A 14,970-nucleotide genomic window follows, 5' to 3' on the forward strand; every position below is an offset into this window, starting at 1 on the left:
AAGCCGGATCCTTAACCCACTCTGCCACCGTGGGAACGCCAATATATTCACTTTTTCTGATTAGACGAATAATACATGATAGTTACAAAATTTCAGATATACAGAAAAAGATTAAAAAGAAAGCAAAGGTAAATATTTTGGTATATATTCTTTTTGCATGTGTGTGTCTTTTTTTTTGCCTTTTCTAGGGCCGCTCCCATGGCATACGGAGGTTCCCAGGCTAGGAGTCCAATTGGAGCTGTAGCCACCGGCCTACGCCAGAGCCACAGCAACACAGGATCCGAGCCGTGTCTGCAACCTACACCACAGCTCACGGCCACACCGGATCCTTAACCCACTAAGCAAGGCCAGGGATCGAACCTGCAACCCCATGGTTCCTAGTCGGATTCGTTAACCACTGCGCCACGACGGGAACTCCCTGGTATATATTCTTAAAGGCTTTTTAATATGCATACATATTCAGACATATGGGTCTAGTTTTTTGGCGTTTACAGTAAATGGAACAATTCTGTGGTACTTATTTGATTCCTGATTTTCAAGAATACAATATATCATGCGGATCTTTTCAGGTCAATATAGACATATTTTTTAATGTCTGGAAAGTATTCCACTGAATGGATGTGCCCAGGTTTATTCGCCAATCCCAACTGCTGGATATTTAGGTTGTTTCCAACTTTTCACCGGATTACAAGGAAATCTCTTTCCTCCTATACTCACTTTTGAGCACAATGTTTATTTCCCTGGAATACATTTTCGTTAGTGAAATTACTAGGTCACTGACAAACCATCTAGGGTCTATCACATATACCGTGTCCTAAGGGGAGCTGTGGAACAGGGTGGCACTGAAGCCAGGGACCGGAAGTCTTCCTTTTGAAGGCCTTGGACTCTTACAACTGTACCCTGGTTCTTTCCAGTATTTTTTTTTTTTTTCCTCCCCTTGGCACAGATTTAGTGTGTGAGGTCGGAGCTGGTGTCGATGGCGGCGGGTTCGGGACCTGTCCCAGCCATCCGCTCTCAGCCTGGCCCCCAAAGTGGGGCCTCCACAGCCCTCCCAGCCCCTAGGAATCCATCCCCAGTTCCCCTCCCCCAAGGCGGGAGGGCGTGTTAAGGAGAAGCTCAGGCAGGCAGCGATTGCACCATCCACGGTTCGAAAAGGAAGTGGAGACAGCGCAGAGGAAAATCGTGCATCCCAAAGGCTGAGCCCCTAGCAGCCAGACCTGTACCCCCGCAGCAATCCTTCCACCACTACTCACGGGGCTCCGATCCCTTGCCTTCCTCCCCTTCCCCAGCCCAACCCTTGGCTGTGTATTGGCTCTTTAAGAAGCTGTCACGGTGGCGCTGTTGGCCCCGCCCCGCGGGGAGGGCCGAGAAGGAGGGGAGGGGTTGGTGGTGGCTGAAACTGGGGGGGGTCTGGGTCTATTTTTAGCTCTGGGTCGGGTCACGTGACGGGAGTGACGTCTCCGAATGTTGTTGTTGGTGGCGGCGGCGAGCGGAGCCGGAGGAGCTGCCGCAAAGATGGAGGAGCCGTCGAGGAGGCGCTGCCGCTGCTGCCGCCGCCGCTGCTGCCGCCGCCGCCTGCGAAGCCGGAGCTCGAGCCGCAGGGGGTGAGCGCGCTGCACCACCCCCGATCCCACTTCCCCCCAGCCCCCCGGACGCGACGCGGCGCCCCCTCCTCCAGCCGTCGCTGCCCGCGGGCTCCCCGCGCGCGCGCCGCGATCCGCGCCCCCCTTCCTTCCTCCTGGCGCCCGGGTGCCAACCGGCGCCCCCTGGGAGCATCACCGGCCCGGGAGCCGGGCCTCGGGGCTACTGCGCGCGCCCCTCCCAGCCCCTCCCAGGTAGGGGCGCCTTCCCTGCAGGTAAGGGAGGGGCCCATCTTCCCGCGACCCACACCCCCGAATGGCTGGGAGACCGGCCGGGGCAGTCGGATTTGCCCTCTCCGGGGCGGCGCGTGGTGCGTTGCAGAGCGACTTGAGCCTTGCAGCCGGATTCTGTGTCGACCCCTCTTCGCTGGACACCCTTTCTTGGTACTCTGAGGTGAGGGGCGCTGCCCACCCCGCAGCGCTTCTCCCCATACCTCAGAAGGTATCCTCGATTCTGTGTCCTTGACTTCGGTGCCGGAGGAGGGGGCCTGCGGGCCCACCTTACTTCTCTCTCCCATTATTCTCATTCCCTCCCCCTTGAGGCGTTATTGCGTTTGTTCCCACCCTCTTCTCCTGTCTGACACCCTGGAACCCGAGTGAGGAAGCTGGGAGATGAAAGCTCCCCCCTACTTGTCTGGGGTGAATGCCCCCCGTTTTTCATCCTGGATCTGTGTCTCATGGAGGGAGAAACACTGCCTGTGCCTTTTAACTTGGGGGAGGCTGCTTCCCAACCCCACCCTTCCCTGGGGCCCTGGGGAAGATGAGACCTGATGGGGTAATAAGTAATTAATCTGGGAGTCTGGTTAGTGGAGTGGGGTGGAGGGGAAGGTGGGAGCACCCCTCTGGGGGGAGGAGGTGACCACCTGATACTCCCTGTTGGCCTTCTGAGATGAGATGTGTCCCAAAAGAGGGAGGTTAGCAGCTGCAGTTGCTTTTGGGGGTGCTCAAGTGAGCCACGACTCTGACAGTGACCACTGTGCTTCAGGGGCCTGGAATTAGCTTTGACGATTGGAAGTGATGCTCGTGGTGACTGGGTTCAGGGTCCAACTGGGAGGGAAAGATGGAGTCAGAACATAGGAACAAAAGGAGGCAGAGGATGGGAGGTTCAGGACTTTTAGCCAGAAGGACCCCTAACCAGCCTACTTTGCAGGACTGGGGCCTGGGGCTGGATCCTGCCCTGGGCCTCCTCAGGTTTGGAGGGTCCTCAGTCCGAGTTCCAGGTGCCAGGGATCCTGAACCTGTGCTGGCTGTTGAGATGCTGGGTTGGGTTGGGCTGGGCTGGGCTGGGGATGGTGGATGAGCCACGTAGGGGGCTGCCTGCTGTTTCATTTCAGTCCTAACCTCCTTCCTGTACCTTGTAAATGCAAGCTTGGGGAGCTCTTGGTTTGCGTCTTGCCTCTTCTTGATTCCTCTCTTTGCTCTGTCTCCCCCTTGGACTTGGATCTGGGCTATGGCCAGACAAGGCAGGTGTGGGGGGGGGGTCTCTGAATTAGAGGGGGTGGGCCCCCAGCATCTCCATTCTATCCTGGGAATATGTGTGCATGCCAGGGGCCAGACAGACAGATACCAGGTGCAGTTTATCTGGGGGGGGGGCTGGCGGCAAGGAATGAGAAATGTTAGCTCTGTGCCAGCCTCCCCCTTCCCTCTCCAATATACCCTCCTTTGGGGCTGGATGGAGTAATTCAGAGAGGGGGGCAGCTGTATCACATGCCCCACCCACTCCAAGTAGCTGCAGAGACAAAGGTTCGCTTTGCCTTCCCTAGGGGTGGCATCTTCGCTGTGTGTTTAGAAATAGGGCCTGGGGATGGGGTGGTGGGGGGGGGGTAGTTTGTGTTTCTGCAGGGGAGGGGGCATCCGCGCGCTAGGAGTTGGGGGGGAGTGTAGTCGGTGCCGAAGTACCAGCTGCTCTTTAATAATTAATTCTTCCTACTCACATCCCTTTGAGAAGGGGTGTCTGGAACACGGCATCAGGCTCAGCCAGCCTGCTGGAGGACGCACTCCTGTTGGTGGGGGAGGGGGGAGAGACTGCGAGGGGGGGGCGGTTCTCGGCATTTTTGGAGCACTGTTGCTTGCTCATGAATGAAAACCTGATGCAGCCCGTGAGGGGGCCTATTGTAGCCGACTTTGGCTAATTAAACTTTCTCTGCCTTTCTTCTCCCCAACCCCACCTCCCCCCAGCCCCGGCCCCAGCCCTTTCTTGAATGGGGACCCTGTCTAGTAGTGTTGGGGTGGGGGTATCATTGTGCCTGAGGTTTCAGGGGAAACAGACCTGGTCTTCTGCCCTCTGCCTCCGTCTTGTCCCTCCCTCCCCTCTCGCCCCCCCCCCCTTTTTTTCTAGAAATAGCAGCCTCCTCCATCTGGCTTGTGCAGATGCCTGGAGCTGCGTCTGAGCAGACAAACAGAAATGGGCCGATTGCAGAAATGAATTTGTCAGCCTGGTGCCTTTTTTCCTTCTCTGTTGCCCTCCCCCATCTCCTAGATTGGGGCCTGGACATCGAAGTCAGCCACCCCGCCTGGCTGTGATCATCCCAGGCTCCTGGTGGGCCAGCTTGGGAGAAGGCAGCGAGGCAGTGGAAGCTTTTGGAGGCTGGGAAAGTGATCAGCCACGGCCACAGTCAGAGAGGTCAAGACGAGAGGCCCTCTGTGCCTAGGGATGGGATGTCTGGGCTTGTAGCTTTCTGATGAAGCCTTTAGCGGTGCATCACAGATCGTGAGCAATCTCAGGCTCACAAGATTTGGTTCAGACAGTCCCCCTGACTGCCTTGACCTGGGGAGGGGTTCCTGGCCCCTGCTCAGGGCTCGGGCCTGCCTATAGCAGGGCCAGAGCTGGTGTGTTGGCTGAGGCGCTGCCTGGTGGTGCTGGAGTCCAGGTCCCTTGGGGAATACCTGCGGGGCAGCGTTGTGAACTTGGGGCCTTTGAGGCATCACACCTGCCTCACGTTCCTCCCTTGTCTGTCCTTCTCCTCCCACCCACCCTTTGCCGAGTTTTTATTGCTCAAGAATGGAGTGGGGGTGGGTGGGGTTTTGCCCTTCCACCCCCTGCTTAGCCATGAGCTTGTAGGGTGAGATGTGACTGGTTTCCGGGGTTTGGATCCCAGAGTGGGACTGAGGTCTCACTGGAAGAAAGAGTTCTCAGGGGTTGGGGACAGGGCTCTGGGGTCTGCCTGCTTGGGATGTCCTGAAGCTAGGCTGCTCACTGGTTTGACCTCGAAGTGCCAGGAAGCACACAGCTCTTGGTCCCTGACTGCCGGCGGAGACTGTTCTGTAACAATGGCCAGCAGCCGAGGAGGGACCAAACAGCTCAGCTTTTAACCAGTAAGCTGCCCTTTTCCCCCTTCATGCCCCACTCTAGACAAAAATCCACAACCTGTCCTGATCTGGCTGTGAACGCTGCTTTGTTTCCCGGGGCTGGGGGCTCCTGTTCGCTCAGGAGGCTTGATGAGGGTGTTGGCAGCCACTCTCCGCAGGTGGACCAGGGCCCAGGGGTCCTACTGCATCGCACGGGGGAGGTGGGAGAGCGGCCAGACGGAGTCCCGGAGCCCTGCTGGGAGTTCTAGGAGCCCCTCCCTTCGCCTTCTCCCCAGGGGTGAGGACCCAGTGGGGCTCATGGCGGATCTTAACCTAGTTTTTGCCCCACGGAGGCTCTGTCCCTTCTGAGTGCCCCGCTGCTGAGGTTCCTTTCACTAAGGAGATGGGCTGGGTCACTTGGGCTGCTGGGAATCGTGGGAATTTCTGAACCTGTGTTCCCCAGCCCACGGGAAAGGGTGTGAGCAGGACTGGGCGCCAGCCCTGGGGTGGGCACGGGCTGAGCTGCCTGCCCACGCGGGCCCCGCCGGGGCACCAGCAGCCCCACCTGCTGCATTCCTGAGCGTGGCCCCAGCCCTGCACAGCCTCTTTTGTCCCTGTCCCACACCTGTGTCTGCTGGGAGCCGTTTGGCCCCTTCGCTCTGCCTCCTCCGCGTCTTGAGTGCACTTTTCCTCCAACTACAGAGTCTAGACCCTGTGGGTGAGAGCAGGGGCCAGCGGGCCTAGGAAGACCTGAGGTCTTCCTAGCGTGTGCATGGCGTGTGCACGGTGTGCGAGTGTGTTCTTGTATCCCTGCTATGTCTGATTCCTGGGCTTCTTGGCTCCAAATGGACCCCGCGCCTGGAAGTCCTTGAGAATGCAAAGCTTACTGAGAGTTAATCCTGCTAGGAGGTGGGCTGGCCAAGGGGCACGGCTGATGGATGGCCTGTCCCTGGCTTGGGGAGCAGAGTTAAGAGTTTAAACATCCAGCTCCTCTTGGCCTCATCTGGGTGCTTCCTGCTACCTCGATTTCACTGGGTGTCGGAGGGCCTGCCTTCGTTTTGGAAGTAAATGAATGAGATCATGTCTAGGGTGGGTCTCTTGGCCTGTTTAGGGATGGGCCCAGGTGGGTGCGTGCGTAGTGTCTGAGGCTGGAGGACGAGTTGTGGGGCTGGGGAGGGTGGGGAGCTGGAGGAGCGGGGAGCAGTTGGCAAACTCTGGTCCTGTAGTCCTGGGACATTCTCTGTTACCGTCTTGGCCTCAGCAGGCCCATTGCTGGGCCTTTTGGTGCCTTTGTAGAGCCTGGAACATGGCGTCCCTTATTCTGGGTGGATCCAGCCTGTGTAGCTTGGCAGGCAGAGCAGGGGCTGGATTTCAGACCTCGTTGCCCAGGGCACAACCTATACGACACCCGCGAGGCCCCAGGCTTGGGCCTTGGACCCCCAGTCCAGAGGGCGCTGGATGTGGGATGAATGTCTCTGTCTTTCGAAATTCTTGGAAACGTGGTTAATGGGTAGAGAAAGGCTGGTTTGTTACCCTCTTTCCCTGCCCGGTTGTTGAATGGATAAGACCGAGATGGAAGCACGGCCCGTTTCCAGAGCTGGAAGTGGTACAAGGATCAGGGAGCAAGGGGTCGATGAGAGTCCAGGCTCAGGCTCCTGGGCCTGGATACCAGTTTCTCCTGTAACTTCTGCGAGGGACTCCAGGTCAGCCCTGTATCTCCCCGTGGCCCCGGACGGAGTTCAGAGGCCTCCCTGCACTTGCTCCTTTGGTACATGCTCCGTCCCACATCAGGCACCCATAGGGGTCTCTGAGATCCCTCCACCTGGCAGTGGACATTGTCACCTGAAAAGGAGTTTGTTAGGATGTGGCTACTGTGGCCACTTCCCTTCCCTTGAGTGCTGGCAGCCTCTCCAATTAGAAAGAAGAAACCTGAGTTCACCTTGTGGCTCAGCAGGTTGCAAACCCAGCTAGCATCCATGAGGACGTGGGTTGGATCCCTGGCTAAGTATCCTGCGTTGCTGTGGTTGTGGCAGAGGCTGGCAGCTGCAGCTTCAATTGGACCCCTAGCCTGGGCACGGTCCATGTGCTGCAGCTGCAGCCCTAACAAAAAGAAAGAAACAAGAAACCAGGGGCTGGGCCAGTTCCGCTGATTCCCTCTCTGCCCCTGGGTGGGTGGTCCTTCTTCTGTTCCCTGGGTGTAAACTGACAAGCTGCAAGGTCTCCTTCGCCTCTCAGTCTCCTGAGTTGGGGACCTCTAACCCTGCTCCCTCTCTCCCCAGGGATGCTGTTCTGAGTGCCTGACTGCCTCGCCCTGAAGGATGGCCTCGGATGGGCGTTAGAGGCACAGCGGCCCCGGGCTCCTGTCCCGTCCGTCTGTCTGTTATCGTCTGTGTCTCTTGACATCACTGCAGCTCCACCCCCTCCCATCCCAGCCCCCAACGCCAGCTTCCTGTGGGCCCAGAGCCGGCATGAACACTCCCACCGAGTCGGGTAAGAGCTTGGGAGGCTGGAGAGGGCCTTTGGGGTGACTTTGGGTGTACCGGGCTGTATGGGAATGCAGCCCAGGCCAACTGTCTGAGAAGCATCGTGAGAAAAGGACAGAGGCAAGTCTGCAGTTATTGATCATGGGGTAGGGCTGGGAATTGATGGGGCCACAGTCCAGCCTGGCCCTGGGAAGGCCCTGGTCCAACTTCGTCCCCATGCCTGCCCTCTCAACTCGGGGGCCTTCAAGTTACGCCACCCTGCCGTGTTCGGCAGCACAGGCAGGGCTAAGGGGGATGTGAGTCCCTGAGCTTCTCCGTGTGGTCCAGGGATGCTGTTGGAAGAAGTTCCCTGTCATAGCTGAATGCCCAGCCTCCTCTTTGTGGTGGTGTCCTCTTTTCCTGTGTTTCTCTGTGTTCCATGCTTTTTTCTTGGTGGAGGTTTGCAGGGCCTGTGGCCAGAGCCCGTGTTGGGTTGTGTGGGGTTGGGTGGGTTGCAGTGACATGTTAGCAGAGGGGACTTGGCTTCTTCCTTTGAGTCCAGGTAGCCCTGTCCTGGACATGCTAGTTTTCTGGTTTGGGGTCTCTGACTCTGAGATTTCCCATTCCCCTCTGCTCTTGGGAGCCTGCCTAGAAGTGCCAAAATAGTCTGTGGGTGGGACTCCAGGCAGCCTGGTGCACGGGTGGGTCTGGGTGTGTGCCCATGTGGATGTGTCCAAGTGGCCTGAGCTGGACAGGGGGGTCATGGTTTCCCAGGGGGGTCCTGGGTCAGTGTGGTCAGGGTAATAGCTGCCTTCTCTCCTTGGCTGTCTCCTTCTGCACAGACTTCTGAACAGAGTCAGAATCCATCTTGCTCAACTCTGAGCCCCCCCTCACCCAGTCCATCCCGTCCCTTACATCTTGTTCTGTAGGGATGGAAGAGAGTTTTCCTTCTTTTGGGGGTAGGGAAACTAGGGCCTAGAGACAAAAACCCCTTTGCAGGGAGTTCCCAGTGTGGCTCAGTGGGTTAAGAACCCAGCGTTGTCTCCATGAAGATGTGGGTTCGATTCCTGGCCTGGCTCAGCGGGTTAAGGATCTGGCATTGCCTCAAACTGTGATGTAGGTAGCAGATGCGGCTCAGATCCAGTGTTGCTGTGGGGTAGGCCTCAGCTGCAGCTCCTATTGGACCCCCAGCTCAGGAATTTCCATGTGCTGTAGGTGTGGCCGTAAAAAGAAAAAGACAAAAAACGAAAGCCATTTGCAGTATGGTAGAGCAGCAGCTTCAGGGGGAAACCCTGGCCCCCTCGCTTCTCATTCCCGGTGGTCACTGTGCTGGACATGACAGCTTCCTGTTTTGAAGACCCTGTGCTGGCGACTGATGTGTGGTCCTGGCCACGGTCCCTGGCCTTCCAGCAGACTCCAGGGAAGCCAGAAGGCAGCAGGATTGGCCGGCTTTGTGACATTTGTTTTGGTCAAGGCTGTGCCCCTTCCCGTTTCCCTTTCCAGCATGACCTATCCCGGGCATAGGTGGAGGAGTGGCCACTGGGCCCCCTGAGACTCACCAAGTCAGCTTTTTTTTTTTTTTTTTTGCTTTTTAGGGCTGCACTCTTGGCATGTGGAGGTTCCCAGGCTAGGGGTTGAATAGGAGCTGCAGCTACCAGCCTACGCCAGAGCCACAGCAATGCTGGATCTGAGCCACGTCTATGACCTACACCGCAGCTCACGGCAGCGCCAGATCTTTAACCCACTAAGCAAGACCAGAGATCGAACCCGCATCCTCATGGATCCTAGTCGGGTTCTTTCACCGCCAAGCCAGGAAGGGGACTCCCCAAGTTGGCTTTGCTAATGAGCCCCTTCCTGGGGTTGTGGTTCCACCTCAGACCCTTCCGCTTCTGCTTCGCCTTCGTTCCCCATGCAGGGGCTGTGCCAGGTGTTAGACGTGGAGAGGTTGGTGTGACTCTGGGGCTGGAGCGGGGGCTGCTAAGCCCTGACTCCCTGCTTCCTTCTCGGAGGCTGGGCTGATGAAGGGAAAGGAGAGGCCTGGTGGCTTCTCATCAGTCCCTTGGCCATCTTTGCTGGACATGCCCCCTCGCAGGGTTGGTTATGCCTGGTGTTCCTCTGAGCTACTATATTGACCCGTCCCGGAGCCATCTCTAGTCACAGCGGGCCTGGGGTCTAATCCCTGGCCACGGGAACAGGAGCTGCCCAGAGGTATCCGTGGGTGGCTCAGGAAGGATGTTTTCCCACCTTGAATTTTATTCCCTCTCAGGGAAAGGCTGGGATCATCAAGCTCCGACAGCTGACAGTGGGACGCCTTTCCAGATGGATGTGGTCTGAATCCCCCTGGAGCTGTTTGCGCCAGGGCTGGGGGACAGGGTTGGGTGTGGGGGCCCTATGGCCTTGGCCACGCCTCCCGGCTGGCTTTCCGGCTCCCCCCAGCAGGGGGAGATGCCCTTCTTCTCTTCAGAAGGAGGGAGAAGGAGGGGGGCCCCCAGATTAGGAACCTTGGTTTAGGACAGTGGTCAGGCCTCAGAGCTGGGCCCTTTGCTTGGAGGCAGCGCCTGGAGGCCCTTCCCATGAGTTTGCCCGGGGCTCCGGGCCTTTGGGGAGGTTCAGTGGCTCTGGCCCAGGGAGAGGGCTGGCCCTGCACCGTCACACAGTCTTCCGCTTCTAGGGGCTCAGCATCGGCTAGTCCCAGAACTCGGGGTGGCACCTGGCTTGGGGCTCTGAGTGTCGGGCACCTGGCAGAAGCCTGGAAACCACATGCCTTTGGACTCCACGGAAGTCAGATGAAACCGCGAGTTGTAGCTGGAGCAGCGGGTGTCCACTCCCCACAGAGACACCTTGAGGGAGCCTCAGGGAGGCCGGGAGGCCGTAGGGCTGGGGGTGGAGGTGGGAAGGATGAGAATGTTTAGTCCTCGGGGCCTGGGTGCCCCGGCCCGGCCCCTGAGCGCCTCCCACCCTCCACCAAGTCCCTGAAAGCTCGCACCTCTTTCCTTAGGAGGCAGAGCAGCAGCCCTGGGTGAAGGGCAGTGCCCATCAGTTTCTCTCAGTGCAGGAGCTCTCCTATTTGGCACACCCCTGCTGGGTATCCCCAACCGGCCCAACCCTGTGCTTGGCCTGTGGGGAAACAGAAGAAAAATAGAAAATGGCTCATGCCTGCCCTTAAAACACACAAGTTAGGAAGCGAGCATATTCCGGGTGAGGGGTGGCAGGTAGAGATTTCGAGAAACTTGCTTCTTTTTTTTTTTTGTCAGTGTGGGAGGGAGATCAGCTTCCTGACCACACCTGCCGGCCTGCACCCCCCGGCCGCACCCGAGGTATATGGAGGTTCCCAGGCTAGGGGTCGAATCGGAGCTGTAGCCACCAGCCTACGCCAGAGCCACAGCCACGCCAGATCTGGGCCGCGTCTGCGACCCACACCATAGTTCACAGCGGTGCCGGATCCTTAACCCACCGAGCAAGGCCAGGGCTTGAACCCGCATCCTCATGGATGCTGGTTGGGTTCTTGACCTGCTGAGCCGCAATGGGGACTCCTCGAGAGATTTACTTCTGGGGCTCACCCGTCTTCCCCGGGGAGTGGGAGCTGATCCACTTACCTCTGGACTGGGCAGAATGCCAGCACTTGACCTGATTGGCCTCTTTGGCAGTCCTGGGAGCCCAGGCAGAGGCCATCGAGGAGGCCGCTCCCTGGTGTCTGGCTTCTCTTCAGGCAAAAGGGGGCTGAAGGAGCGAGGCTCTATGTTGCTGGAATGGCTCATTTCTGCTTCCCTCAGTGGGACTAAAGGGCTGACAGAATGTGCCTCCTGCCCAGGCTCGGCCCGGCCAGCCTGGAGGAGCTGCTCTGGGACCTGGGCCCCGCTCTGGTCCCTGCCCTGTCCTCCATGCTGTTGCCCAGAGGAGAGGGCAAGGGGGAAGCCAGCCATGCAAGCCAGTGCGGATGGCGACAGGGCCCCAGGAGGCGGCAGCCAGGTTCCTTGGCCCCAGCGTGGGAAGGAGCCCAGCTTCCTGACCACACCTGCCGGCCTGCACCCCCCGGCTCGCTGCACACTTTCTCCTCTTCCTTTCCCCAGCTGCCCCCTCCTTTCTGGGTGACCAGAGAAACTGGGGCATAGGCGTAGGGTGGAGCCAGGAACCTCGGCGTCCTGCCTCCCAGCCTCAGGCTCAGGCTCTGCCTCGGAGCCCCCAGGGAAGGCGGGCAGCCACCCTGAGGAGGAGAAAGTGGGCCAGAGCTGGCGTGGGGTGGGGGTCTGGACAGTGGGGCTCTGGACAGTGGACTCTGGCATCCCTTCTCCCCTCAGATGCCCCCTGGCGCACCTCTGCGCTCACTCTAGATTGGGATTTGCCCCATGCCCCACTTCCCTGTGCTGTCGTCCCAAAGGGGTTGATGGCTTAGCCCGGGCAGATCAGAGGAGGCAGGCTCAACCCTGCGGGTGTGAGGAAGATGCCAGAGGAGGTGTTCACGTTTTTCCTGGACTTGGTCTCAAACGAGAGGGTTTAGCCAGCACCTAGCATGGGGCCTGGCACATGGCAGCTCCCGGTGATGCTGACGGGGTCCAGCATGACTGGGCTCTAGGGGCAGGAAAGAAGCGGGGGGCTGGCCGACCTGATGTCTCTGGGGCTCCGGTGCAGCTGGCACCCCACGCTCCCTCTGGGGTACACCCTGGTCAGCCCTTGGCTTTTTTTATGGTGCACAAAGCAGACTGCTTTCTCCCTTTTCCCTTTTTGTCAGGGCCCCATCCCAGCCTTTGGGACCCAGGAAATTGGAGCCCCCAAGAGCTCGAGGAACCACCTTAGGTTCCCCTTCTCCAGATTTTGAGGGTTAGGAGGCCCAAGCCCAGCCTCCAAGGGTGGGGAACGAGGTCTTTGTGGTTCTGGAGGGGACCGTGCCGGCTCCTAACCCAGGCTTGGTGGGTGACACGTGGGAGAGCTGCTGGGCGGGGATGAAGAAGAGAAGTGAACCACGAGGAGAGGAGCTGTGAAGCAGGAAGGATGGAGGTTAGACTTTAGGGAGACTTTGTTGCAGCCCTTGAATCTCAGAAGAACTTGTCCCCATCCCGGGCCTCCGTTCTTGTTCCCCTGGAGGGTTCGGGGAACGCGGCTGAAGGTTGTCTGACTGTGTCTGACACTTCGCTGCCCACTTCAAGCTGTTCCTGGAAGTCAGAACAGTGCTGGGAACTGCCCCGAGCCCCTGGCACCAGCCACCTCTGGGTGCCCAGCCTCCTGGGTGCTCCTAACTGCCCTAAACAGGGAGTTCTGTTCCCTTAGGTTTCTGACGGCTCCAGGTTCTGGGGGGACTGCTTTGAGTCATTTTAGTCATTGTCACTTTTTTCTAGAACAGGGCTCCCCTCCTGTCCTCTCCTGTGCCTGGGGCAGGCAGAGAGAGCCAGGACAGGGCTAGCCAGCCCTTCTGGTTGCTCCCAGCGTGGATGGGTGGAGTTCTGGCTGGGAGAGGCTGCTGCCCCCAGTTTTCTGGGTTCCCTGGAGTCTGTTGCCTGTCACCCTGCTGAGGGGACCTCGGCCTTCCCTTCGCTTGCTCTTGGGAGGGGCTGGTTGGCCAGGGGCAAAGGGTAGGGAACAGAGTCCCTGGACCTCTGCTGAGAGGTCCACCAATTCCAGCCCCTGTGGGAAGCACTGCTGCATCACCAGTTTTCCAGATCTTTGCTTAGGTCCTGTTTATCTCCAACTCCCCCAGTATACATCTTGCCGGCCTGGGGCCTGGGAAAGCCCATCTCTGCCACTTCCCCTGTCCATGTGCTCCCTCCACCTGAGGGCCGGAGGCCCCTCTGCTGTCCCTGGCTGGCAGGAGCCATAGCCACTGTGTCCTTGCTTGGCCAGCTCCTCCTGGGCTCCTGACAGGAGGGTGAGGTCATCCAGTCCAGGGAGAGGACAGGTGTCCCTGGCTCCATGCCTAGAGTTGGGGGCAAGGAGGGGCCAGGAGGGGGCTCCAAAATAGCAACTGTGACATCAGGAAGGGGGAGGGGGACACAAACCCAGGAATAACCAGGCTATTAAAAGGCTCCAGTGAGGTCAGGAGGCCAAGTGGGATCTCTGTATCAGTGGGAGGCACAGCTTCAGGAGAAGGGACGGGCCAGCAGTGGGCAGGGTAGGCGGTCCCTGGTGCACTAGCCTGAGGTCCCAGCAGGGCCCCAGGAGTGAGGGCTGCTCTGCCAGGCCTGGGGCTAGTGGGGAAGGGCTGGATGCTGGCAGCCCCTTGACTCTTTTTAGAGGCGCTCCATACCCAAATCTCTTCCCACCTGGGTACTGGGGGTTGTTGTACCTGTTAGCAGAACCCGGGCAGCTTCGCATGCTCCCTGTGCAGGAGGCAGTGGGCTGTGGTAGTTCGAGCTCAGACTTGAACTTCAGACATTCCAGCCCTATCATTGAAGCAGCTGCAGGAGCTAGGATGAGTGACTTCATTTCTCCGTGCCTTGGTTTCCCCATCTGCACCTACCTTCTGAGGTCACCGTGCAGAATAAACCAGGTGATGCAGGTGCTTCTCTTCGCGTTGCACCTGGCACGTTGCGAAGGGAAGAGCTCCCTGTGCCCTGAGAAGGCGCAGGTGCTCCTGGGTCCCCTTCCCTGGGCGGGGCGGGGCCTCCCCAGGAAATGTCTCCCACCCCCCTGGAAGGAAACTGAGCAGCCTCTGGAGGCAACACCCCTAATGAGAAGCAGGGAGCTGCCATTCAGCTGCTGCTCAGGGGTCTCCTTGCTGGTTGAGCGGGCGGCGCCGCCCAGCTCTGCGAGGGGGGCAGAAGTTAAATCCACTCGCAGCGGCTGTTAGAGGGACTCCAGGGAAGATGCGAGGTGAGGCCAGGTGGCCCTGTCTGCCACCCTCTCCCAGACTCTTCCAGGTCCTTTACCTGCTCTGGATGGCGAGAGGGAAGACGGAGGATGGCTCTTTGGTCTCTGGCCATTTGCCTGCCGAGAGCAGCGCCAGAGCTGTCCCCAGATGCGCGGGTATTCCGGCCCAGGCCCTTCCCCAGCCCAGCCTCCGGCCACCCCGCTCTGTGGCCTTGGCCCTGAGTGCAGGCCCTCCCCGCTTCCCATCCCCCTGCCTGGCGCTTCCTCCTGGGGCGGAACGCGCCTCCCCCCCCCCTCCCCATGGGGCCTCCGCCAGGCCCGGGCTCCTGGCAGCCGGCCGGCGGCTCCCTGAGCATGCTCCACCTATTTATAGACAGGGCCCTCCCCCAACTGCTATTTCAGTCTCCTGCCAGCTGCCGGCGGCTCATTCGGGAAGGAGGAGCAGGGAGCCGGGCCCAGAGCTGTCACCCAGGGCTGGGAGGGAACACAGAGAGCCCGCCTGCCTCTCGGCTCCCCTTCCTGTCCCCGGAGTGCTCAGCCATAGCCCGCTCCTGGGAGCCGGGGAAGGGCCGGTGGTCGGATGCCCCCCGCCCTCTAGAGGGGAGCTGGGCCTGTGGCTCCAGGGCCTCCAGGCTCCTCCTGCGGCAGGGAGGACCGGGAGGGCCGGGGCCGGACGAGGCACCTCCTCCCCACAGCGCGGTCCCCGAGCAGCCGTGGCCTGAGGGAGCGAGCCCCTGAGCAGCGAGGGCCCTGCCCCACCACCTTCCCTTGGGCCGACT

General features: G+C 59.5%; 1 protein-coding gene across 2 annotated transcripts in view; it reads left to right on the plus strand.

Moving 5' to 3' along the window:
• Nucleotides 1-1,458: 1,458 nt before the first annotated feature.
• Nucleotides 1,459-14,970, plus strand: part of HDAC5 (histone deacetylase 5) — a 41,566-nt gene continuing 28,054 nt past the window's right edge. For both annotated transcript variants that reach the window (XM_047756856.1, XM_047756857.1), the window contains exons 1-2: nt 1,459-1,604; nt 7,208-7,418. In XM_047756856.1, coding sequence (XP_047612812.1) covers nt 7,397-7,418 — 22 coding nt within the window. In that variant the 5' untranslated portion in view covers nt 1,459-1,604; nt 7,208-7,396. The remainder of the gene's footprint in view (nt 1,605-7,207; nt 7,419-14,970) is intronic.

This window comes from Phacochoerus africanus, chromosome 14, assembly GCF_016906955.1.
Source record: "Phacochoerus africanus isolate WHEZ1 chromosome 14, ROS_Pafr_v1, whole genome shotgun sequence".
In the NCBI taxonomy this organism is placed as follows: domain Eukaryota; kingdom Metazoa; phylum Chordata; class Mammalia; order Artiodactyla; family Suidae; genus Phacochoerus; species Phacochoerus africanus.